The 27,873-nt window shown below is 40.0% G+C and overlaps 1 protein-coding gene across 4 annotated transcripts; it reads right to left on the minus strand.

Annotated features, from left to right (window-relative positions):
* dtnbb (dystrobrevin, beta b) lies at positions 1-27,549 on the minus strand. Of its 4 annotated transcripts, XM_058400032.1 has the most exons (21): positions 27,265-27,549; positions 25,037-25,086; positions 24,619-24,686; positions 23,664-23,744; positions 23,310-23,523; positions 21,976-22,061; positions 21,318-21,472; positions 21,103-21,208; positions 20,227-20,393; positions 19,583-19,707; positions 11,005-11,079; positions 6,845-6,938; positions 6,467-6,552; positions 5,988-6,101; positions 5,195-5,291; positions 4,973-4,990; positions 3,978-4,137; positions 3,769-3,858; positions 3,600-3,653; positions 1,361-1,394; positions 1-1,219 (listed from the first exon to the last, which is right to left on the minus strand). In XM_058400032.1, the coding sequence occupies exons 3-20, from the start codon at positions 24,683-24,685 to the stop codon at positions 1,381-1,383; spliced, it is 1,803 nt and encodes a 600-aa protein (XP_058256015.1). In that variant the 5' UTR covers position 24,686; positions 25,037-25,086; positions 27,265-27,549; the 3' UTR covers positions 1-1,219; positions 1,361-1,380. The 4 variants fall into 4 exon arrangements, with proteins under 4 accessions (XP_058256015.1, XP_058256014.1, XP_058256013.1 ...); XM_058400031.1 differs by lacking the exon at positions 1,361-1,394 and having other exon boundaries at positions 21,103-21,205; XM_058400030.1 differs by lacking the exon at positions 1,361-1,394.
* Positions 27,550-27,873: the final 324 nt, after the last annotated feature.

The raw sequence follows: 27,873 nt of genomic DNA on the forward strand, positions 1-27,873 counted from the left end.
TCTCTATCCCCATCCACCCACCCTCCTCAAATATTTCCTCTATTTCACCACTGTACATTCCATCTTCTCTCTACACAGTCCAGCAGGAACTTCCTACTACAGCTCTGTTGACTCCCATCGGCCAATCAGGCCAATCTATAAAGATTTTATGGTCTGTGCTAATCTTTGATCTGCAAACCTTCCTGGGCTGAAGTCAATGCCATGATTTGTTCGCTTCTTTCTTTGCCACTATCCCTAGTCCCTGAGCACCAGTTTCACTTATTTAGAGCATGACTACTGACTAAAAAGCTTTTGAAGTGACTAACAGAAAGTCATTTTTCACTCCAACAGTACTGGTAAACAGCTATAACTACCTCTTTTCCCTTTAAACTCTTTGAAACAGACTGCCTTTGTTTTGTTTGTTTTGTTTTTAATGCACCACCGTTTGGATCTATGTGACTGAGAAGCGACTGGAAGGCTTTCGAGGGATGTACAATTTGAAGATGGAATTAAAAACATATATCAACATACGGTAACAAGTGGTTCAAAGTAGCATCCTCACAGAGATTCCCTGACAAACACCTGGCTTTATAAGAGAGCTCTGACCTAGTGCTTTATCATGGGTTGAGTGGACTAGCAGCAGTTTGGATGAACATGATCAGAGTGGGTGAGAGGAAGGACTCCCACGCTCACCACAGTCAAATTAAACGTCACATGCAGGTCAAAGACAAGGGTCCTCCTTTTATGAAACGTCATGCAAAACTCAAACAACACAAACGAAAACATTATCACTAATTCTACAAAATCGTTATCTGAGGAGGACACCTATAGGAAAGAGCTGCAGCTGAGATCAGTGAGTTGTTCCCAGTGTTAACACCGACTATGCACAGTGTGACCGTTTCGGAGACTGAAATCAAAAGTTTTTCGATGTGACAAAGCACAAACAAGCCATTCCCTTGCAGACATGACAATGAAAATGTTACATAATTACAACAGGTTTATACAGATAAGACATATAGCGCTATATATATTTATATTCTCCTTAGTAGATACAGCTTGCTCTCTGCAAAATGTGATGAAGTGTTCATTTCACATAGTGAAACCTGGCTGGGAAGAGCATGCATTACTTTATGTGCTAATGCCAGGAAGGGTTTTGCTGTCGCTGGTCCTTGCCAGTCACATCCAGACATTTAGAATGACGGGGTGGAGTGCCTGTTCCCATAATGCCTCTGTGCTGACACTGGATGAAACACAGACATAAGGTTAGCGACTGTGACCGCTCTGCACTAAAGGAACATTCCAGACACAGGCATTGCTGGGTTCGAACTTTTGTCATGTGCACATAATACAACTATTGAGTGTTTTCATTAGTTATACTCACATGTAAAATTCCATACTGTTTTACTCAGACTCAGCTAGAAAACAGACAGAAAGGAGAGCTAAAACACAGCTGAAGTGCTAACCCTTGTTTGGATTTCAATTACGTGGGCGCACAATTTTGCGGAAGTTGAATTCCATCTTCTAGAAACATCTGCCATCAAATACTGTCAGCTGGGTAAAGAATAAAGCAGTCTATGCTAAATATTAGTTCTAAATTTGCCTTGGCGTTTATTTATTCCGCTTTCTATTTGTTTTGTTTTTTGTACTAAAGTTGGTTTTATTACACCCTTCTTAACATACCAGTAGAGGTGAGAATCATCTATATACCTTCTTGTGCCGGGAAAGTTGCACAGTGACGTATAACAGAGTATTTGCAAAAATTCCACTGACATACAGCCAAATATTTCTTTCTACTTTGTGCACATGTGTACACAATATGGAGCTATTCACTTACCAGCATGTGATTACACACAGAGCTACAGGTATCCAGTCCTTTAATACTGTGCCTCCTCTCATCCACTTATCCAATGGAGCCATGCTGAGCTTGTGTCTGAACCTCTTAAATGCTGAAGATGGACATCACCTATGTCCACACAGCTATGTCCATTTTAAGGATGTGGTGTCTGACTTGGATAGCAATCACTGCGGGGCAGACAATGCTTAGCTAGAATTCAGGATTGAACTGCTATGTTCAACTCCACTATCATCTGTATCTAAGGAAACTGAGGACAAGAGCAAGGTCTCTCTACCTTGCACAGAATTCTCACAGGTAGGCCAATCCATATTCAATGTCTTTAAGAGCAACTGTACAATGGTGCAGTGGATACACTTTCAAAACCATGCAAATCCATGCTTATACCAAGAAATGGTAAGCCAGATCTGCACATGTGCAATGCTTTGCCAATGCCAGGCCAACATGCTGCCAATTGTGGTTCTCCCTGGCAGAGTTATACGGACAGCTTTGGAAAGATGCATTGTCCGTGACTGGCCTCACCATCTATTATTTGCCTTGGCTTCTTTACTGCTCACCTTGAGCATTGTACAGAATTTGCCAACTAGGACGCAGAGACCTATTCTTGGCCTCAAAATGGCCAGAAAATCCTTGGTTTCTACTATTGCTTTCACTAGCAGGGAAACATCCTGGCAGTGCATAAAAGTAGTCCAGGACACTGCACAGCTTTTAATGGAGGCTATTCCCCCAAATGTTTGAGCATCTTATAAACTGGATTTGCTGCCAATTTCAAAAAATACAATTTTTTTCTTCAAGCACTCTTAGATAGCAAGTCCCCATATATGCTAAAGTATCTCTATGAAGGCTCAAATGTTTATTATGACCTCCATCCACTACCCACTACAGTTCTTTAAGAGACTTAAAGAACCCCCCCAAAAAATATCACTTCATTAAAATGTGTTGGGGAATTGCATGCTCTGGTGATAAGCTTGCCTTGGAGGTTTTAGTGGCCAGGTAATCTCGGGTGACCTTTTGGTTGAACCCAGGATCCATGCACAAGATCAAATCACCCAACATTATGGATCGCTTGATTGACCTTCCAGCTTTCCATGCAGGCAAAACTCCAGAGCACACACTGTGGTTTTATCTAGACTTGGCTGTGGCCATTCAGTCCTCAGGCCAACTGTTCATCTGCCATGGAAGAAACGATCGTTGACAAAGACTTCACCTTCACCACCTGCAGATGGGTCATGCCATTCCCTACTATGACATGCCACTCTGCAAGGAATGTCTCCTCCTCATGTGCATTATAAGTCTATGTTGCTGCAACATGCACATTTTCCACAATCAAAGGTAATATTGCCTCTCCCAATGGTGTGAAATCTTTCTGATTAGTCCTGAGGCAAGTCCTGTTCCTCATGACATTGTTGGCATTTGTGATTCTCACTGCCCCTGGCTGTTAGGAGAGGTGAAACAAAACACTTCTTCCATATGTAACTATGATCTATGATACAATGAAAAGGTTATTAGGAAACCTTTGTGCCTTTATAACAGTGATCTTTACTGCAAGTCCTGCGTTATACATCACTAAATGACTTTGCTGGAAGTTGTTTGCAAATGCACAAGAAGAGTAACCAGGTGAATCTCACTGCAGTTACCTGGAGTTCATAGAGCCACACTTAAGTATGAAACTAGAAAGCCCTACATTCATTCAAGAGGAAAGTCAAGGAATCAGAAATGAAGTTGGTGTTTGAAGACAAAGAAATATGAAGGTCAAAAGATAACTCACCTTTTTCCCTTCCGTTCCTCATGTTCACCTCCTCGTCTTCCAAACCATCATCAACTGTAAAGTTTTGAATAATAAGCCAAGCGAAAAAGGGGTTATAGTATCACAGAATATCAAGGTTTCAAGGTCTTTATAATGTAATATAATCAATACATCACAAACAGTGCAATACCTGAGTGGAGCTCTTTAACCAACGATGACATGGTATTCGTGATTGAGTCCGCAGCTACCAAAAGATCATTACGGAGATTTCTAGGTACACCTGAAACAGACAAGGGGTTTTTGTTTTAATTGACTTTTCATACAGTTTCCACATAACAGTGGTTTCCAAGGTCCTTGCACTTGGTCATTTGTGTGTTTCACGTGTCAGGGATGTCTCACCCTGAGAGAAGGCATCCAGTACATCGTCACTGACACCGGCCAGGCAGTCCTGTGGTGTGTGAGTAGGTGTGGAGCCGGCGGAGGTGGAGCGGATGGGCATGGGCATGGTGCAACTGGCACTGTGGCTGGGTGAGGAATGGGGTGAGCCCCCTGTCTGAGCCTGTAGCAGAGAAACTGGGTTAAGCTGCCAGCAAGGGAACAGGAAGCAGATCTCACTCTGGATGAGTAGCAACCTGACTCCTCATAGACACACACCAGTCCTTTCAAAGCTCTAGCCAACACACAGACGATATTATCAGCGCTAACGCACCTACAGACATATGATCTACATTAAACCTCAAGCCTGCTCCGGTGGTATATGTTCTCAGCACACCTTATTTGGCCTCACGCTCACAGAGAACCATGTGTGTGCCATTAGAAGTGCAGGCAAATGGAGAGGTAGATGAAGAAAAGGGGCACTGTGTTTCATGGACTGGTGCAGGGCCCAGGGGCCGTGGCACACAGCCAGGCAGCAGATGGCCAGCCAGACTGCAGTCACATTAGAAGCGAGGTGGTTAGCTCACATGAAAGGCAAGCACGTCTCTGATATTTGGCAGGGATATGCATGGGTCAGCTTGCCCTATGCCAAGCAAGGAAATAAAGCTAGGGGACCAAGCTTAAACTTCATATTGTCTTATAGCTAAAAGCACACCTGTGAAGATGGTCTGCTTTACTTATAACAGACTTGCTAAGCCTGCTTAAACATAAGAGGATAATCTTGCATTGATTAGCACACGCAGGGCTGCTGCATATGAACGTTGTCTGAATTTGTCTAGTCACAGAAAAGAAAGTAAACGTAAGCTGCTTGATTACATAATCTGAGTTATACTTTGAATGTTGATTCTGTAAAATGCCAGCTCTTTACACTTTATACATGTTAATGCACAATGCTGTGGAAGTACAACAAACTCTTTGAACTAGCAATCATAAAAGAGACTGAAGTCAGGAACACTTACGCCCTTCTGCTCTTCATCCTGTCAGCATCAGAAAAAGGGAGCAGTGAGAGAATACAGATACATGAATGAGAGAGAGAGAGAGACAGAGAGAGTGAGAGAGAGAGAGAGAGAGAGAGAGAAAGGTTAGAAGAATGAAAGAACAGCCAATAGACCATGGTGTACTCTAATAAAGACTTATTTACAGAAAGTGAAAAAGAGCAGCACTTCTAAAACAACTTATACCTTTAGCAGTCTCATGAGCCCTTCCAACTGGACCATCAACTCTCTCCTACTTTCCTGTAGAGCGGACATGCGCTTTTCCAGCTCATCTTTTCTGTGCCTGAATAACAATACACACAATGCATGAAATGCATAATTGAATAATAATTTGTTATTCTAAGTATATGAAGAATCTCGTCCCCTTTTAATGGGCCACAGAGCAGTTGTTTTCTAAAGAAACTACAGTGTGCTTTCCCAAAACTACAGTCAAGGTATACAGGAACATGACTGAAGAACCAGTTTTATGACTCCTAGACACCCTCTGGTGTCTGGAAATGGTACTTTAGTTGAAATGCGGTCATGTTTTAAAGCGTGGCTTAGTGGTTAGCGCTGTTGCCTCACAGCAAGGAGGTCCTGGGTTCGAATAGGCAGGGGCTTTTCTGTGTGGAGATGGCATGTTCTCCCCACACTTTCCACCCACAGTCCAAAAACACATACATTAGGTTGATTGGTAATTCTAAATTGTCTGTGAGTGTGTGTGGTTGTCTGTCTATATGTGGCCCTGTCATGGACAGGCAACCTGTCCAGGGTGCACCCCTGCCTTTCGCCCAATGTGTGCTGGGATAGGCTCCAGCAGATCCCTGTGACCCTAATTAGGAATAAAGCGGGTATAGACGATAGATGGATGTTTTAAAGCACATTCCGTCTCAGAAAGTCTTATCAAGTCATATTCATATCTTGATCAAGTCTTGAAATGCAGAATACTGTGAATGTGTACATGTTGGATACCTGTAGCTGTAAATGTGTGTGTGTGTACCGGAGCAGTCGTAATTCCGCCAGGAGAGTGGGGTTCTGTTGAGCTTTCTCTGGTGTGGGCTGAGAGGCTTGCTCATGTTCCAGACGCAGCCGCTGGATTTCCTGAAGGATCTCCCTGTTTCCCCAAATCATACAATTAATAATATATAACACACACAATACCATAAAATTAAATGCAAACTACAGGGGGGTCTGAAAAGTCAGGAATCAATGGGAATATGATGAGCAAATATATTGCACTTGAATATATGGAGCAAAAAAAACACATAATTAAATATATGTAGGATTAATCTCATTGGCTCCGGACTTTTAAGATGCCCTGTAAATGAAAATGAATATCAGTAATGCAGTTTAGTGATTCTAGGTTTTACTCATTTTAAATTAGCATTTATTTTTCCCTAGACCCCCACTACATGTTAAATAAAGGTCAAAATTCATTAAAGTTTATTCATGGTACAATTCTAAGCCAATATAAGTCACCTGTTTTTGTTCTCGAGCTCAGCAATGAGTTGCCTCTGTTGCTTGTTGGCATCGAAGTTGAAGCTCAGGTCGCTAGGAGGGCATTGCTGTGAAACAATGATTAAGAGTAAAAACTAGGGGCACATTTAACCAAGCCATTAAATCAACATGCTGCTACAGAGGTAATGATATCACACGGGCAAAAATGGCAGAGCGGGCACATGAGTTCAAACATCAGTGGAATAAATGTGCCTGATGTGTTATTTATTCTCAATTCCCGCACCGCTGGGAGTGCTAGGAAATGGCCCATTATTGCAGGTGGTACATATTGCAGAGGATAGAGATATTACATCCAGGTTGTATGTGTGTGTGTGTGTGTGTGTATTTATGCATACTCACTGTAGAATTGCTGGCTTCAGCTGCCAGACGAGCAGCATAGCGGGCAATAAGACGGTGCTCCTCATCCAGCCTGCTGGGACTCTCCAGAGTGGTGCTGTCCAGAGAGAACAGGATGCCAAGTATGCACTTAGTGAACTACACTTTATCAATGGACTCTTAGAAAAAAGGGTACTAAACTGTTGGCATCTTTTGTACCTTTAATATGTATCTTTAACTTGGAAATATCAATATTATGTATCTTTAAGATTTAACCTTTTTTTGCCAGTATGCTGGCGAGCCATTCTGCTGGTGGAATGGAAATCGACTTATGGTACATTTTCAATCAGTATAAGGAAATGAATTATTTAATGGCCGCAAGTCTGATATAAAACGAGTCAGAACACTGTTGGCTTTCAGTGTGAGATGTTTTTACCTCGGTTGGGGTAACCTTACACAGAAGTGGTAGAAGATAACACCTTTAAATTCTGAATGCTTATGAACAAGAACTGGAGGCATCTCAGAGAGCAGAAATGGGATTGATATAAAAATTAACTTTAAATTTGTGTGAAAAAATGGAACTTTTCTAGAACATATTTCTCCTATTAGACTAGGTAAAAAATACTTATGAAAAACTATAAATCCCCTGAGTGTCAAATTTTATATGAGCCATTAACCATATATAGGAATATGGGCACAACCGAAACAGAAGGAAATTCCATGATAAAAAGAGATGCTGTAATTCCCTTTTAAAATAAAGCTTTAAAGTTGCACTGTATGCACATTTTTTTAGGTAAAAGATACATACTAAAGGGGCAAAAAGTGTACACTGGAGGATACCACTGCCAGAACCAGGAACATTACACTACATAAAAAACACACAAACAAAAAAGCTCAGCATGGACAATCACACACATTGAAACACTCAGGACCATCTCACATAGCTTTGGAAAAGAAAAAAGTTTCATCTGTTTGGAGAAACTTGAAATCAGAGACGGCTCCAAATAAAAACCCTTTAGGAAACTAAGAACCCTTAACTATCTAAAGAACATTTGAGAAACCCTCGTGTAGCATTGTTAGTTCACAAACACCAGATAGGGAGGCTTGTGGGTTTGTTTTTTGTTCCTTCTTTCACTCCTTTATTATGACGTTAATCTTTTAATAGGGTCCTGATCTACTGTCACATCAATCGCTACAGAGATATCCCACAGATATCTCTAGGAGCAATAAGATCATATTACATTTTTACATTCTATATTTTTATATTTTTCATAATACCTTTCTTTTTCCCTCTGTACAGATCGTGTCAGACTGTATTGCATCATTACAGTAAGGTGCATTATGGCGCATGTCTCATGCTATAAGATTTGGCATATGACAGGAACAGATGATGGAGCATATGCTTCCCCTTCTCATTAAATGACCTCCAATGAGTCAACAGGGAGAGTGTATATGAATGTGAATGTTACAGGCCAGGAGCCTTTGCCCTAATAAACACCATAAACAAGTACAAGACAAGCTATTCCTTTCACAAATAGCTTTATGGAAAGCTGAACCACTGTGTCAGTCAACTGAATCCTGTCAGGGTGATCTGTCTGATCTTCCTGCTTTCACATACTTCACGGTTGGTTCATTAAAAATGCTACGGTGTGCCAAGAGCCTCTCAGAGACACATGGTATTTATGATGCCTCCTCCGAGTGCAAGCTGGAGGAAGATGTGTCGGAATTCTGTTAATGCTACATTGAGCTACATTGCAGGAATAAAGACACATCCTGCAAAGACTTTAATAGATATTAAAGTATAATTACAGATTTACAATTCTTAACATTTGCCTCTTTTGACCCAACTAAATAATTAATTAAATCATATTTAATCCAATTGCAAATCGTATCTGTGAGTAATGACCCAATATTTCAAGGCTGCACATGGTGCAGTGCCAAAACAGTGTGGCCTATAATTGCATCTGCAGCAGCTGGTCAATATCACTTAACACTGAATTAAAAAACTCATCTGGTACAAACGAATGCGGTTATTTACTCGTTGACAGCATGGCTACGCATGACCCAGCTGACAATAAATTGCGGGCAGCGTCATTTGCCCTTGAGAGCCTTCTGAGTGTTAGGGAGGATGGAAGAGGGTGAGCATGCAGCATCAGCACAAAGGCTCACTTTCCCGTCCGTGCGTCTGGCTTTGACACCTCCTGCACAAGGCCAAACTATTACATGCGTTATTACAGACATGGGCATACAGAGATATAGAGAGAAATGCACTCTTTTCACCGGTAAACTTTTTCTGAACGCTATGGACTTTGCCAGTACATAGACGTTTTCTTTAGAACAGTAAAAGACATTTTTCTTTATTTTCTTTATTCCTGGAAAACAGCAAAAGTACATCCATTATACTGTAAGGGTTTACTGTTTACACTAGAGGTTGTCAGCTGGTGGAATGTTGCACGGATGCCAACCCAGCAAAGTATTTTAGTAGATTGAACTGCAAAACATACTACAGCAAAGCCGATATAAAAAAAAAACTGGCCATTGTTCTGTGACCCAAGTCTTCTAAACATGCACCATTGTGGTTTCTGTAGCAAATCCTCTGCTGTGGCTCAGCCAGTCACATGCATTTCAATCACAAGCAGCTCACCGAGAAATGGAAGAATTTCCTCATACTTTTGTAGAAAGAAAAATAGAAAGAAAGAAGAAAAATGTCGATAAAAACAGACTGTTTTGGCAGTAGGTGTTATTCTCTCTTCTCTCATCTGTAAATAATTATCTAATGATTAAGGAGTAAACAGTAACTGCTGTCATTCATCTAGGTTGCTTATCTTGACCTTTGTAAGAAAAGAATTTTATGAAACCAGACCTTCTTTAGTTCAATACCTTGTCTATTTTTAAGTTAGCTATATCCTAGCATATGTCAGACATCATCAATCATAGCAGGCCCTTCCCAAACACAATCACGTCAGAGTATCGAAAAGCTGTCATGACGTCCCTACAACCTTCAGTCAGGCTGAAAGGAAGCATTATATTTTTGGCATGCTCCACTGAGCAGCAGCGTAACCGTAATTTGGTGGAAAATAATTGTACATTCCTCTACCACTTGCCCTCTGGCCCAGACCGCTGCCAGCAGCTGACCTCACACTTACCCAAACAGAGCGTGACTCAGAAGGCTGCAGCATTGAGTCTAAAAGCATCAGAGTGTAGGATCGGAGTCCCGAGCGGAGCTGGCAGTGTGCTGTGACACACATCCCTTATGCACAAACTCACTCACGGTAATGCGTAACACTTCTTATTGCGCAAAGTTAACAAATTGATTATTTCCTTAACCAGACTTTAACCAAAGATCTTTTGCAGTGAAAATCTCATGTCGTCTGAAGTGTTTATCCGTGCCACCCCTCCTCCAAACCCTCTCCCACTGCCTCAGTCCATGCCAAGCTATTTATAGCCCTGCTTACATATGAGCAGCTTCTGCCTTCTTCAGGCACTGTGCATCACATCTGGTCCATTCAGGCTTTTTGCAGTCATGACACTTCATATTCTAAGGCATTTCACTACAGCACTCCTGGAATAGTAGTACTAACGAAAATATATAAATATACAACATTCACAGAAGCTGTGATAGGGTGTGGAGTCACAGATAAGAAAGGGATAATCCTTATATCCAGTGATGGAGGTTTCTGAATTATGTGTCTATAATGCAATACAATATCCTCCACCTATATTCCACCTCATAAGTATCAGTTATTAACATTTTATATACCATTTCGTCTCATATTACCATTTATGCCATTTGACATCCAGCCAGCATAAAAGAGATTGTATGTTGTGGGACGAGGGACAGGAAAGCGCTGAATCACACACCCCGATTAACCCTATTCCTGAGATAAGCTTCTCATCCTGAGTGCTTTTATCTCCATTATCACATGAAAAGATCCCAGCCTTAAAAATGCACAGGGATCTAGAAAGCTGAGTCAATTTCTCCCTTCAGTGCTTCAGCTCATCTGCCTTAGGTGGGCAAACATATATAGCTTAGCAGCAAATCAAACGGAGAAAATCCAAGACATTTATCACTCACTTGCTCTTAACATACTACAAAGCAAGCTACTTTTAAGACTATAACAGACTGACAACAGAGTGGCTTAAACAGGACAGCATGCAGACGTAAACCTGTGTCATGTGCTTACCTGGTGGTGGGCGTGGGGGCCCCAGAGGACACAAGAACTGTATCGTTCATGTTGTTGGACACTGGCTTCAGCTGACTGCAAAATTATAAAGTTCAAGTCAAGCATGGCCACAGACCTGGAGCTGCCAACCTGTCTCCTATCAGCAGCCTACCTGGGTGTGTGTGTGTGCGTGTGTGTGTGTGTGTGTGTGTGTGTGTGTGTGGGGCACACAAGCAGAAAACACCAACTGCAAGCTTTCAGAGGAGGAGCCGTCAAAGTGCTCTGTACTGCTCTGGAACAAGCCTCTTGTACAGGCATCTTCACTGTAATTGCTTTCAATACAGTGACATTTTCATTTAATGCTATTTGCCCAAAACTAATTAACAGTTAACAAGGAGAAAAAGGAGTCTGTAGGAATTCTAATTAGAGCTGGAGTTTGAAAAAATGGAAAAAAAAGAGCAGGGAGGAGAGAGAGAGAGAGAGAGAGAGAGAGAGAGAGAGGCAGAGGTGACATTGCAGAAAGTGAGGATAAACTGTATTATGGACTGGACCCAAATGCTTGTCAGACCTCACACACACACACACACACACACACACACAAGAGCAAGCTTCTCAGCCCTTCTGACCACACTATCTACATTGCACCCTCTCTTAATATGACTTTTCTTCTTCTCACAGGTGAGCTCTACAGGCACCACATTTCCTGTTTAAAATATTAAGTTAAAAAAAGAAAAACACACACAAAAAAACATTATATTATTATATATATATATATAAACACAAACAGTAAACCTCTTTCCTTTGCATATTCCAGCTTTCCTTATATTATATAGCATACATATATATATTCTTTTCCTTGCATATTCCAGCTTGTTAGAAAATTAGGGCACAGGGTCAGCTATGATACAGCTCCCTTGGTGCAGAGAGGGTTGCTCCACGGGCCAACAGTGGCAGCTTGGCACTGCTGGGGCATCAACTCCTGACCTTCTGAGCAGCGACCCAGTGCCTTAATTACTGAAAGTGAGACGCTGCTGCCCTAAGCAATCACTGCCACCAATGTCACCTTGACTGTCACTCCGAACTTCTCTCTGACACTTTCCTCAGCTCAAGCTGTGCTTTTGCTTCAGGCTTGCGTTCCCCTCATATAAGCTTCTATCTTTCACCAACCCACATGTGTGTTCACTCTGTTTTATACAAGACAGTATAAAGGGAAATCCAAAACCTCAAAACAATTGACCCCTGCCTTAAATTGTCTTCTAATGTGCTGTTTTTCAAGACACAAGTAAACAAAACAAACACTTTCTCTTTATGTAAAGGTCACTAAAGACTCTTTTTTTCTCTCATTTTTCATTATCAATTTAAATGTTTGTTTTTTTTTTTCCTGAGAGGATAAAACGCATTAGCAAAATAAACACAATACTTCAACGTCTAAGAAGAAAGAAAGTGCCATGACTTGATTTAAGTAGCTGGCAAGGTCTCAGGAGCGTAAATTAGAACAGAAGACAATGTAGGTACCTTCAGTAACAATCACAACTCACCAACGATTTAATGTTATTACACTGTTCAAGACCATACTCAATCACCAAGAGCAAAAAAAATTCACAAAGATCAAAACTGACAAATATGTTTGTATGGACTAACTCACCTTGCGTAGCGTACGGAGCACCTGTTTGTTTGACTCTGAGACACATCCAGAGGCCAGCTGCCTCTTCTGTCCTGCCCTCCGCTCAACTGAACTAGCATCTGAATGCACAACATTGCTGCTGTCTCCAAGGAAACCCGGCAGTCACATGACCCTGTGACGATCCAGATGCACGCTTTCTCGCTTACTTTCTCTCTCTCTCTCTCTCTCTCTCTCTCTCTTTCTCTCTCTCAACCCAACACTCTACGCATCTATCTGTCTTTCCCGTTTTCTCTGCCCGATTCATGTATTATGAATACAAATGCATATGCTTGCACACACACACACACACACACACACCAATGCTGCATAAATCATACAGATACAGGTCAAAAGCTTCAGTTATTGCTCACACCAAACATCCGAATGAGGGGAAAAATATGATGTTAGTGACTTTGACATAATGTGGCATGGATGCTGGTCCCAGACAGGCTGGTGTACGTGTTTTCAACATGTCCTGAGATTTTTAAACACAACTGCCTTTAGAGTTGAAAGAGAATGGTGCAGAGAACAGAAGATTGCTCAAGCTGACAGCTGAAAGATATTCAAATAAGCACTCTGTACTATTCTGGTGAGCAGAAAAGCATAACAGGATGCACAAGACGTTTTATTGATGATGAGCTGATGAGCTACAACAGCATAAGACCACATCGAGTTGCACTCCTGTCGGGCAAGAACAGGTATCTGAGGCTGCAGTGGGCACAGACTCACCCAACCTGAGCAGTTACATTGGTAGTAACATTTTCCCAAATTAGAAACTTTTTTTTTTTACTCATTTTACTCGATTTACCATTTCCCACTCTCTGGCTAAATCGCCCAGATGCTAAGACAGCATATGGTTCCTCTGAGACACGTGCAGTCTGCTACTGCATCTTTCTGAACTGCTGCTCCACAGGACAGGCATTCAGTCTTGCAGTCTCCTGATGATAAAGTGAATGCATTTCTATTGCGCACCCTTGACTAAGAAGTAAAAACGCACCCTGTCTATAATGTGAAATCTTTTCCCCAAAGTTGTGTGTAGTGTGACACCATGCTGTATGAAAAAGCTCCCACGGTGCCTCATTAAAGTTCATGTTTTCATTGTCCAACAGGGCCATGATGTGATCAATGACACTGTTCCACAGAGCTGAAAGACTCGTTCCACTGTGTACAATTACATGCATCTGTCTCCTAAGATAGATGATTGTTTATCAATCCAGCACATATCTGAGTTGCTATATTCAAATATTCCATGCAGGTTGAACAAAACCTCATCACTCATATATACTTTTATGTCTTTTAAATCCTGCAAGATGTCTGCCCTTAGTAAAGGGCAAGCCAAAATGATTCTCACATTTTTTATGAGGTCATATCCACAATATCAAGTGATGTTTCTGTTCGCTGGTGGATAATTATAGTGAAGCGAGTGCTGCCTGATAGAGATGGAGAAATATGGAGCGGAAACGTCCTCATCAAAATAAAGATCAATGAGAAGTGTGTTCGGCATTTCACCTCTGCGCTCGGGCTCACATTAGTACATGTGGTGTGGAACTCAGCATCATCTCTCAAATCATAAACACTGATTTCATAAAAAAAAAAAAAAATCTAATTTTGGTGCATTAGTTTAAAGGAAATAGAATTTTCAAGATTTTTGGCCCAAGCAAAGTCCTTAAATACTATATATGTATATACAATTTAAATGATATTTTATTTACAAGTAACAATCCACTTTATTTAGCAGAAGCAGTGTGCTGCTATTCATAGAGATTCATTCATATTCAGTCAAATTTTTTTGTCCTGGACAGGGTCATGGTGGATCCAGAGCCTTTCCCAGAAATAATGAGCATGAAGCTGGAATACACTTGGGATGAGATGACAGTCCTGCGCAGGACACTGTGAGCAGACACAGTCATATCTTAGGGCAGTGTAGTGTAGCTTGAACTACTGGCATGTTTTTTTTAGAGGTACAAGGAACTGAAGAACCCAGAGGAAACACACATTGGCAGCAGCTTGGGCTCAGGATTAAACCGGGACCCTGGAGTGGTGAGAACACTACCCACTGCACCACCAGACACATTATAGCAATAATGTTTTTCTACTGTGGAGGTAATATCCGATGCCATTAAAATTAAAATGGCCAGTAATAACATCAGAGGGAAAAACAGCTGTGTGTGTGTTTTATTAAACAGTACTAATATTCCATTTCAAGCTGTGAACAGAGGTAGTAAGGCTGTCTTGTGAAAATCTGAAAGAAAAACTGATCTCTCTCTCTACTATACACAATCACCTGTCAAACCACCGCTCCACAAACCTGACATCCATAACTCATTTATGCCACTCCAAATAACAAGCACCAACATTAATCAGTTGAGACGTGCACTGCACCCACGCCCTTTTCTTTTTTTTTTGGATGAGATTTGCTGGCCGGATTCTGTCTGATGGCTGAGTCAGAAGGCAGTCATGACAGTGCGATAATGAAGATCATGTTGTCCTGAGGTCAATAGCAACACTGTGTGAAAGCGCAACAGGAAGTGAGACGTGTTTACACTGACGTAGCCGTTCCCCGAGGTGCTACAGATGGCCATTATGGAGTGAGTGAACAAGGGAAGAATTAAAATCATACCATCAATTCCAACTTCTTCTGCCTTTAGGTATATAAATACAGATTCAGAGACGTTGAAGCAATGACTATGGAATAGAATTTCTCAGAATGAATCAAAATCTGAGTCTTATAGCTCATAAATTGCAAAGATGAAAAGATATTCATCAAGCACATTCTAAGCTAAGTATGTTTACAGAATTAAGGATCAGATAACGTTTGTATCACTTACAGGAGCTTCGCTGCACCAGTGTATGTCTTGTATTTTATTGGGTTCTGTGTTTCACTTAGCTTGACATCCCACCTTAAATCTGATTTTAAGAGCAATCCTGAATGGACAAAGATCTTTCATTTTTCTTCACTTGCTGTTCACTCACTGACAGGATGAGCTCTGCGGCAAAAACAAAAAATAAACAAACAAAAAAAAGCAAACACTTTATTTCCTCGACCTGCCTGACCTGATGTGATGTCAGCCTGGCAAATCCCCAATGAAAAATTCCACCATAAGCTTCAATTTAATCAGAAATTAAACAAAAGAACTGCAGACACATATTAATGCACTCCAGATTAGTCTTCTGCAATGCAGACTTTACATTATTACATGATGCAGCCAGAAAACAGATGAATATGAGCCACACTTTCTTATAACTCAAGCTGGGTAGTGTTCACTATAGAGTTTATTTTTAATTAGAAAAATTGTCTAAAACTTTAAACACTGTCAGTTCCTGCACTATATGTAATAAGGAAATGTACAGCGATTCACTTGCAGCTGATATTCCAACATGAAGCTGAAATATTTCTTTGGTATTTGTTATGCCCTGTGATGACATGAAGCCACTGAGAAAAGACACATCTGGCAATATTTGGATGCTGAAGGCAGCAGTATGGGGGTGTGAGGTGTGCATGGGGACTAAAGGTCTTGGAAGCATGCATTTTTCACTTTCATGCAGGTGGGAAAGAGCAGCCAGATCACGTGCAGGACAAAAGGAGGTAATAAGCTGCTGCTACTAATAACATCAAGTATAACTGCATTAAAAGCCTTACATGTTACATGTTATTGACACTGTTCATTTTACCAGATGGAGCTTTGGATTTAGTAAATATAATGTGGAAATACCCTTAGTGACCATTAGATTATTATAAACATACACTGCCACTGTTATCTTATGAAACTCATTTCAAACATCTTTCCCGCAAATGTCAATGTGGTAAAATTCGGCCTTTTAAACTCTGTGGGCATTTTACTGATGCTGGAGCTTTGCCAGAGCTTTTAGCTCTGGAAAAAAATAAGAGACCACTGCAAAATAATCAGTTTCTTATGTTTTTTTTTCTTCCAGGTGCATGTATTGGTGAGATGAACAGTTTTGTTTCATTTTTTGTGAACTGCTGACAATATTTCTCCTAAATTCAAAATATAACTATTGATATTTCGAGTGTATATTTAAAGGAAATGACAACACATCAAAATAACCCAAGATCATGCAGTATTTGCAGAGCTTTAATAACTCAAATAAAACAAAATGCAAATAATTTGTAAACAAATTGTGTTCATGCTTTGGCTAAATAACATTAGGAAATCAGTATTTGGTGGAATAACCCCGATTTGCGTGTGTTTTGTCATGGTCTCCACCAGTTTTTCACATTACTGTTGGGTAACTTTATACCACTCTTTTTGCAAAAAAGCAAACAGCTCAGAAACAGCTCAGAAACAGCTTGATGGTTTGTGACCATCCATCTTCCCCTTGATGACATTCCAGAGGTTTTCAGTAGGGTTCAAATCTGGAGATTGGGCAGTGGTCTCTTATTTTCTCTTATTTTATATATATATATATATATATATATATATATATATAGAGAGAGAGAGAGAGAGAGAGAGAGAGAGACACATGGATATCCAGATAATATAATTAGCCAGAAACCACATTTGTAATATCTATTATACAGTGCTGTTTTATAGCCTGTTTTATAGTCAGTAAATCAAACAAGAGCCATGAGCAGCAGTGCCCTTAATAATTCCCTCTCTGATAAATTACCAAAATATGGTTTCATATTTATTTTATGTACAGTGTTTTTCCTCCCAGCCTTTTCCTGAATGACATTTATTCCTGTGACGGATTTTGTTGATCAACAGTCACTCTGAATTTCGAAAATTAACTCAGAAGATAACAGAAGCAGAAACGAATGTAAATAGACTCAGTACTTGATTTAGCATTGTGTTCCTTCACTACTCTGCAGGTCTAACATTTCTGTCACTGAACATCTAGAGAATATGTAGAGATTTTTTGAGATGTACAGTATTGAGTACATTTAATTACTAAGTGTTGATTATATACAAACCTCCTGAGATATGACATGATCAGTGCAATTTTCATCTCTGCTCAAGCTGTAAAAAGTTAAATATATACTCAAAAACCATTGATAGTACAGTTTATACCTGACTATTTATATGGTTGTTTATGGTAATTTACTGTACAAATGTAGCCTGGAAAAAATGTTTATTGCTGTGCAGTCTCTTCAGTGGTCTCAGAGTTTCAATTCAGAATAATGAAAAAATGTAACACCTGCTGTTTACACTTTAAACCCTAAAATAAATAGATTTTATTTTATAGCTATAAGTATTTTTAAGGTATTTGTTTAATGATTAATGACACATTTTAGTTGTGTTAATGTAATGAAATTAGTTACCGTTATATGTACGTAAATAATGACATAAGATCTTGTCCAACAGAAGACCACTTTCTTGAAGAAATAACACAAGATCTTACTTTTTATATCTGCAGTAAACTGAGCAACAAATACAGCGCATTTTAAATAGCCTATATTTTTAGGTATTGTTTGTAACCAAAATGATCCATGCAATGTTAATTTAAAAAAAAAAAAACAACAGCATTTATATACAGTTCATGTGTCGGTCTATGAACCTCTTCTCTATGGTGTAGCATGTAGCCATGATAAATAGTCTGATGCTTCATGTATTATTTCTAACATACTAGTAGCAGCAGCTATCAGCCTTCTGGGTTAAAATTTCAATAATATTATTCGCTGTGTAAATACACTATGTTGCCAAAAGTTTTGGGACACCCCTCCAAATCATTGAATTCAGGCTTTGGTTTTCAGAGGCTTAGATTGGCCCCTAAAGAGTTCCTTTCAGACTTGAAAACCATTGATTTGGAGGGGTGTCCCAAAACTTTTGGCAATATAATATATGCACCGGGGTGGCTTAGTTGTTAGCCAGGTCACCTCATACCTCCAGCGTCCTGGGTTTGAGTCTTGCTCCTGCTCACTTTGTGCTTGGTGGGTTTCCTCCCACAGTCCAAAGACATGCTACTAGGCTGATTGGTGTCTTTAAATTGCCTGTATCCTGCCTTGATGCCTGATGACGCCTGAGATAGGCACAGGCTCCCCGTGACCCAAGGATAGATCGGATAAGCGGTACAGACAATGAAATGAAATGAAATATCCGCAACGGTTTTAAGTCGACTTCAGCTCTAAAGTGAGTTCAGACGCCCTCTAGTGGACAGATCAGACCACTGGGTCAACTCAACAACAGAGAAGCCACCAACCGTGTACATGATGGAATGGGATGTGCTTGAGATTTGCATGTGTGATCTTCTGACTACTATTGCATTAGAACACAGTTTGCAGAGTTTTTACATTTTAGCAAGTATCTAGACCTCCAGAAGCTGGATCAGGTAAAGCTCTGCTGAGCAGTGGGTCTCTAGGCCTTATTAGGCGTTATTTTTACCCATCACTGCATTACAGTACTTGCATACATACAGAAATCAAGTACTTGATAGCTTCATAATTTTAAGACTTAAATCTGTATAGATGGGCCAGTGACCACTATGCAAATGTTTGTACTACTCAACAGAAGACATCTGTGATCTGTAGATAATTTATCGTACAACATTAACGAAGCTTGTAAAACATGTCAAAATTTCAGTATGACACAGAGAGAGAAAAATGATGCCATGACATTTTCAATTATGGCTGTTTGAAGCCTATTCATGGGGAACCCGAAGGCTAATAACTATCCTTCACATCATTCCACAAGTCCTGGGCTAACACGTAAGCACTCCTACTTTCGTTGCACATACATTTGTGATATACTGTATAGCTGCCACAGCAACCAGATCCACTGGAGATCCAAAACCCATGGGAACTGAGCCCATTAGTGTGACACTTTTCATATGGTTTTAGTTCTTTGCTTTTTCGCTTCTTCAACTGTATTCATGAAAAGTTGTTAAATGAAACTCCTCAAGACCAACCGGGTGTTCTGGTTTGGTATAAGGGTGCAGAATATTGCCGTCCCAGAAAGACTATCACATTCTAGTACTTACGTAGGGTGTGCAAGGTCCTGTGGTCTCTCGGATGCCTCTGGGTACACAGGGTGTGGGGGTTCTCCTATTGGCACACACCCCAGAGACTTACTGATGGCGTGGCTCAGCTTCTTGGCTGGGGATTTCTGTGAAAGGCACAGACACAAAGACAAAGCTAGACACACTGATGCTGTCTGAATACCAATTACACTCCTTGACCCAGTCATGAAAAGCTATAGAGAGAAGGAATTGTTCCTACTGGAAAGTAATAAAGGGAAGTTTGGGAAGTATTAAATGTTCTTCTCAGAAGAAATCTGTTCTAGTCTAGGACAAGGGTTTCATCATGTTAGTCAGTTATGTTTATGAAAATGATTCATCAGGACCCTGGACTGACAGGAAGGAATTTTTTTCTACTCTTCAATTTCCAGAAGAGATTGAACATCTTAATAAAAACTCATTTGCTTAAATACACAGAGACGAATGACGTTCTAGAGGAAGCTTGACTGGATTCACTCTGCGTCAGAAATGCAACTGTGCTACAGCACAAACCTGTACTGTATTATTATAGCTTATTTTACTAGTGCTATCTTTAAGCAGCAGCTGTATTTTTTGGGTAAAGAAACGAATATGTTATAGACAGCCTTGGGGGGTGGGGCTCTGCATACCCACGAGGAGTGCTCCTTCATCTGGTGCTGGTTGCTATGGGGACCGTTGGCATGGCCGCGCCAGAAGCAGTTCTGGCAAAGCTGGTAGCCGTGGCACTGCTGACATCTGTAGCGGAAACCCATCATGCTCTCGCTCCGGCAGTAGGAGCATTCCACTGGATGGAAGACTGAGAGAGAGAGAGAGAGAGAGAGAGAGAGAGAGAGAGAGAAAGAAAGAAAGAAAGAAAGAAAGAAAGAAAGAAAGAAAGAAAGAAAGAAAGAAAGAAAGAAAGAAAGAAAGAAAGAAAGAAAGAAAGAAAGGGAATGTACATGAACAAGTCAGATCTCTCACTCATATCATAGCACTGATAAGAGCAATACTATCTTATGTATTGTGTTTCACTACAAAAGCAGGCATGTAGCTGAAAACCCAGTCTTTTTCACAAGATAGAATAGAGTTGTTTTTATCAGTTTTTTGTTCACAAATATAACAAATACCATATGGTTTTTTTTAGCTCAGTAACTACAATTCTACACATCTGGGATAAAATTTTGCTACTGCGGTCCTTTCAATGGCATTTCAAAGCCTGTATGATTTATCTGTAAGATTTTCATTTAATAATGATGAAGAACAATTAAACCTTCAATACTCATACTAGTTAATATTGAATAAATTAATTCAGCATTACGTTTTAGTCAAATACATGAAAGCATTTTATGAGGTTTATGTCAGTTCATATATCAGCATGAATTTATTTTATTGTATAAGACAGTGTTTAGGTCAGGGTACACAACTAACCCAATGAAGCTAGACCACAGGCTGTATTTGTGTCTATTATGTCTTCATTCCAAATAATGTATTTGTATTCGATTACATCCCTAAAATGTAGCACGTACCATTCTCTACATTGGCCAGTCGGTGCATGAGAGGTAGCCAGACGAGGCACTGTGGGGGAGGATCAGCCATCATAATATCCAAGAAGGTGTTCAATAATATCTTCTTCTGGCAAAACAAAGGTAAGACACTTAAAGCCAGTTGTAAGATGAAACACCGGTATAGAAGCTTTTTCAGTTTGGGAATATTAAAGGTGCTGTGCAAGAGAGACCCTCACCTGCTGAGGGAAACATGTTCTCACTGAGTGCTCCGTGTAACCGAATGACGGACCCTCGAACACAGCCGTCGGCAGCTTCAGGACCTCCCGGAGAAACTGGTCAAACTTTGCAAACGCCATCGTCCCACTGGAGTCTGATATCTGAGAAAAAATATCTGAGAAGATAGAACAGAGGAATCCGTCACTGTTTATAGAACACGTTTTGGGATTTTATAAAACCCAGTTTGACCGAACAGCACCACAAGGTGTTCGATAAATGAAACTACATGAAGCACTACCCTAAATGCCATAATAATAAATGGACAAAAACTAAAGGAATAAATACACTCAAATTTGACTGATTGATTTTTATAGTTCTAGACTAGTCTATGAAAGTATGTTTCTGAGTTAATGTACATATTTTTTCATTTCTACAAAAAAGTAATTTTTATAAAATTACACAAGAGGGCAGCAAACGTTCACTAGCAGGCTGGTAATGCTGGAATAAATAATGATAGGAATACAAAGTTATAAATTTCATGCAAAAATTAAACAATTCCAGTTTTGCAAATGACGCTAAACAGAATGTGGAAATTACATAATTCTTATAAATACACAGAATTGGATATTATAAATATTACTCTACAATAACACCATAAATTGACTTTACAGTACTTACATCGTAATTTATCGACAATTTTTCCTCCACACATGGTTGCCAGCATCGACTTCATGGCAAAAACTGTGAGCTTTCCATGGCCTTCACTGCAACACAAACACACGCTTTACAGAGCTGTGACAGTCTTCAGGGATGGTTAAGAATAGCCTTGAATTACAACAAATGGAGAACTGTTATTCATTTAGTCCAGGGCTAGAGTTCAATCTGTTATGAAAGCTTGTCTTACAAAATATGCAACCTTTTTTTCCACATTAGTAAAATAATCAACCAACTGAAGACAATGTACAGTGTGAGAGATGCACTGAACACAGATTCATTTCCTGACGCTAAATGTACTCCACAAGCGTCCTTAACACTTAGATATTAAAGCATGGCATGAGCAACATGTACATTGATACCCTTTAAGATTAGGATGGGTAAAATGACCTTAAGCATTGTACCAAACTTTGAATAGAATGTTCCCAAACTTTCATAAGAGTTTGTGAATAATCTAAAATGCGTTGACAAGCTCAACATTTATTGTCATCTATGTGGGACCAAAGTGACGTGTATACACACACACACATTTATTTACTTCCTGCATTCTCACAGGACCTTAAGCAAATAGTGTCTTCTTCTTTCGGCTTTTCCCTTCAGGGGTCGCCACAGCGAATCACCTCTCTCCACCTATCCCTATCTTCTGCATCCTCAACACTTACACCCACTAGCTTCATATCCTCATTTATTACATCCATATACCTCCTCTTTGGCCTTCCTCTTTGCCTTCTGCCTGGCAGCTCCATGTCCAACATTCTCCTACCAATATACTTATATTATATAATATAATCTGGCCTCCCTAACTTTGTCCCCCAAATGTCCAACATGAGCTGTCCCTCTGATAAACTCGATCCTAATCCTGTCCAACCTTGTCACTCCCAAAGAGAACCTCAACATCTTCAGCTTTCAGAAATTCCTGCATAGGATCAAACCAATAAAAATCAATAGTTTATCTGTTGTACCTTTAGTATGAACTATTATTACTTTTTTTCTTATTTCAACAGATACTATAGGTGCACTAATGGTCCGATTATGTGACTAAGTCTATGTTAAAATGTTTATTATATCCAGTTTCTTTTCTACTAAGAGGATAAAACTTGTACCCTTGATGGTATCACCATAGCAACAAGGAACAGTTTGTTACCTTTAAATTGAGAGTAACATATGATGTTAACTCTAACTCCATTTGAACTTTAAGATTAAAAACTTTAAGATTATGTGTGAAATCTGCAATGCTTTGTAGTTGAGGCCTTAATACATCTTAAGGTCTAGCTGAGTTGCCACATGCCAGCTCGCACCTGTCGTAGGTGGCCACCATGAAGTTGAGCAGCAGGCCAATGGACTGCTCTACATTGATCTGGTGGGTGGTAGGTAGACGCTTGTTCAGCTGGTAGAAGATGGAGGAGAGGATGGTCTCCATCCGTGACACGTTGATCTCTGCGTTGTGGTCCAGAGTACTGAGCCCGTTGTCACGAAACGCCTCGATCATGTTCCACACATCCACCAGATGAACTGGAAGAGGAGAAGGCAGAGAAGAAAGCTGAGGAGACAATGTGTCTTTGATGGTTAACAGTAAGGTTTGTTGTGAACGATACAATAAGACTATTAGAGAAACAAACAAGAAATAATGGCACACGCCTAAAACAACTTACGATTGCATCTTTTCTGAACAAACCGTAGCTTGCATGCTGTCCGATAGGTTGACAGGCGGATAACATCAAAGTTCTGGGCTCCTGGTAACAGCAAAGGGAATCATGATTAATTATGAATCAGTTCTTTAAGTAGGTCTTTACAGATTTGAAATAGATTTGCTGACATGTATCACATTTAAAAGCTAGCACTGCATTTCATTCATTCATTCATTTTTATTTGGACTATTTTTGGCACATTTACTCACTGGATGCTTTATTAGGAATACCTGGTCACCTGCATATCTCTTGACCAGTTTCTCCTTGATGTTATGCATCATGCTGCTGCCACCTGATTGGCTGGCTAGATAATTATCCATCCAACAGTCAGCCATTAAGATGGCAGCAGAATAATGCATAACGGATTTAGTTAATGAGATGTTTCTGCTCACAACAGTTGTAAAAGGTTGTTATTTGAGTAACCGCAGTCATCCTCTCAGCTCAAACTAACCAGCTGAGGAGAGACTCCATTCTCTTCTGATCTCTCACTCATCGTTGAGGCACTTCAGCCTGAGGAACTGCCGCTCGCTGGAAGTTTTTGTCCCACACTATTCTGAATTAAATTGACAAACTTAAATCGGTCTGTCTAGAATCAACAATTATGTGACTGTCAATTATTTCATACATTGCGATGCTTGCACATGATTGGCTGATGGGATAAATGCATGATCTCTGGTATAGGTGTTCCTATTAGTAGACAGTGAGTATATATTTTACATATTCCTATGATTTCTGACATATTGACATTTGACATATTCCTATGACATTCCTACAGACTTACAGCTCTGAGAATATATATATATATATATATATATATATATATATATATATATATATATATATGTATATTCACAGTATCTAAGTATGAAAGTATGTGGCATTATATAAACAAGGACTGTATAAACGAGTGTTAACCTACTCATTTCCATGAAGAGCTGTCTCTTCTCCACTGTGACCTTGCCACTCTTGCTGGCCTCCTCAATCATTCTAAACAACACAAACACACAATGACTCTTAACATCTTTTCTTTCATCATATGCCTTCTAATGTGAAGTCATGATTCTCTAAAATGAATTGCGTAGAAAGAAACACTACATTTTGCTGAGTATTGAATTTCTCTATCTAAAGCATTTCTGTTTTTCAGGTAAATATTTAAGTAATACTTTCCATAAAATCAGTGCCAACAGTGGCATACAGATGTTCTGAAATACGTTTTAATGCTAAACTTGAGCAAGTTTAGCATTAAAAGTCAAAATTCAAAGACAAACTAAAGCTAACATACAGCATGTTATGTGTCATAATAAAGCGTAAATAAATGTGTGAAGTAAATAATTCACCTGTCAGTTGGGCTGAATCTCAGCTAAAAGGAAGCAAAATCGGGAAGTTCCTGTAACAGAAGAAAAAAACAAAAACAACAACAATAACAACCATTTAGACCGTTAGCTAAGGATATACGTTACATATATGGCCGTCTGGTCTCAATAAAAAATGCGATTATAATAAGGCCTTTGTTAAAATCACTTACACTTTTTTTGTGCTGGTTTTCACAAAAGAGCACTTTAACTCCTATAATAATGTGCAAATAATGAGTCTGTATACAACCACTATCTGCAAAGGCAGCATCATCTGCTATAATGATACAAAGGCTGCCAAAATGACTCTTTAATGATAGGCAGGAAGCATAGTGCCGAGTCTGCAGTCCGTGTAAAAGCCAGAAGTTATAGATTGCTGTGGGAAAAAGCTCTTTTGAAGTATCTTTGGCCTGTTTGAGGTTCAATTTTGTAAATACCTTTTAGTTGCTCTGATCCCAAGCTCGGGAAATTCAAAACGTCAAAAGCTTTAGTACTTTTTACAACAACTTTAAAAGGCATTTGTTTAAGCAGGATCAGTTATTGGGTCCAGATTTACAATAATCACTCTAACTACAGACGTTTCCCCATTAGTTTCTCTATAGTTACTGAATATTGTTAGCAGCTGCTAAAAAAGTTTCGTTAGAATATAATTGAATAATAAGCTGGGACTGTTTGGTGATTTCATAAATATGTTTTAAATAACCACTTCATCCTGTTCAGGGTTCTGGAGAATCCTGGGAACTGTAAGCAGTACACCCAGAATGGGATGGCAGTTTACACACACACACACACACACACACACACACACAAACAGGTAGCCAATTCATCTATTTGTCATTCTCCTGGAAGGTCGGAGGAAACCAGAGAACCCTGAGGAGATGGACCAGGACATTATTATCGATTCATGTTCAGTATATGCTTTATTCTGGTCAGGGTTACGTGTGAGTTTGAATCCCATGACCACCAAGCTGCCCCTACTGGGCCCTAGTGGGGTAAATGAGATGATGATTGAAGATGGAGATGATGTTTAAGTTAATGTTGAAGATGATGACATTGTTGATGATGATGTTGAAGTTAATGTTGAAGATGGAGATGATGAGTATGATAATGTTAAAGATGGAGATGTTGATGTTGATGTTGATGATGTTGAAGTGAATGTTGAAGATGGAGATGATGATGATGTTGAAGTGAATGTTGAAGATGGAGATGATGATGATGATGCTGAAGTGAATGTTGAAGATGGAGATGATGATGATGATGATGATGATGCTGAAGTGAATGTTGAAGATGGAGATGATGATGATGATGATGTTCAAGTGAATGTTGAAGATGGAGATGATGATGCTGATGCTGAAGTGAATGTTGAAGATGGAGTTGATGATGCTGAAGTGAATGTTGAAGATGGAGATGGAGATGATGACGATGATGATGATGTTGAAGTGAATGTTGAAGATGGAGAAGATGATGACAATGATGATGATTATTATTATTATTATTATTATTATTATTATTATTATTATTATTATTATTACTGATATTAGCAAATGCATTCTAGTTTGAAGGAGCAGTGTGCTGGTGTTCATTGAGCCACTCCACTCTCAGGCGCAGCGAATAGGAGCTCTGCCTCACACCATTATGTCATACGCATCGTTTGCTGAGTGTGAATTACACACTGAGATCATTACTGCATAACGCCTTGTGCATGATAATAATTCATTGCGCCCTCATAACGCGATCATGTAGTGCTGGAGCTTGTAAATGAAACGCTGTCCACGATGAAAAATGACAAAAAAAAAGAAAAGTAATGAAAATAAAGAAAAATAAAATTCGAATGAAACAACCGCACCTCGATCCGCGGCAATGACATCGCGCTTTGACGTGAGCCAACGTGAGCGCGCGGCCGAAATCGTGGCTGAGGAGAGACTCCATCCACTCGGCAAAAACAAAAAGCTCTCGGTGTGAGCCATGACAGCGTGAAAACACGCACAATTCCCCACGGTTACGTGGACACGTCAGTTTGCGGCTGTGTGACAAATTCCGCTCTCTTTGATCTTATTTACTCAAAACAAAGCGGGCGCGAGCGCAGCGGGTTACACCGTCCGTACATTTTAATGCGCGAGTCATATAGAGCGTCATAGAGCATTATACAGGATGAGATCATTACAGCATTAGAGACTCGGCCTCTCGAAACAGCCGTTTGCAAATCATCTTACCAGCAGGAAATCACGCAGGTTGCGCTACCATCATCAGCATCTGAGCAGAGGGATAAACGCTCTCGGCTTGGGGAGATGAAAATGCGCTCTTGACATGTCACAGGATCGGCTCCGCTTATTTAACACCGCTTCATCATACTCCAGCGTTGGGTCGGCATTTCGCTGCCGTGCTGCTCTCCGTCATGATGCGTGTGTCGTGGTTAGCGCTCCGTTTGATTCAGTGTGTTAACGAACTGCAGTAGTGAGAAGTCGCCCACTGAGTGAGAGCAGCTCGGCGCTTACAGCAGTACCTCTAAGGACCAGCAGAGGGCAGCAGAGCGACACACACACACACACACACACACACACACACACACACACACAGCCACTGCCAACCTGAGCAAGATTCACACTTTTATTCCTTCAAAACCTTACTATGGTTTTTCTACAGGTATTATATATGTTATGTATCTGAATAAAGATTATTTGTATTTCTACCACAGCGCTGCTGAAGTTAACAGTGCTGATTAACAGCTATGACAGCAGTTCCGGCTTCAAGGCCAAGCACTGGTTTATATTGATGTATTACACCACAGCGCGGTTCGTATGCTCGAATCTGATTGGTCAGGA

Source organism: Hemibagrus wyckioides, linkage group LG09 (genome assembly GCF_019097595.1).
Source record: "Hemibagrus wyckioides isolate EC202008001 linkage group LG09, SWU_Hwy_1.0, whole genome shotgun sequence".
Classification (NCBI taxonomy): Eukaryota; Metazoa; Chordata; class Actinopteri; order Siluriformes; family Bagridae; genus Hemibagrus; species Hemibagrus wyckioides.

What these genes read in the sequence shown, in the direction of transcription:
- dtnbb (XM_058400030.1), bottom strand. Translation starts at nt 24,685, where the DNA reads ATGATTGAGGAGGCCAGCAAGAGTGGCAAGGTCACAGTGGAGAAGAGA. An exon ending in TGTTCAGAAAAGATGCAATC is followed by an intron (nt 23,524 to 23,663) that starts GTAAGTTGTTTT and finishes CTCCTCTTCCAG; the next exon opens with TTCATCTGGTGGATGTGTGG. An exon ending in GAGCTCGAGAACAAAAACAG is followed by an intron (nt 6,102 to 6,466) that starts GTGACTTATATT and finishes TTGGGGAAACAG; the next exon opens with GGAGATCCTTCAGGAAATCC.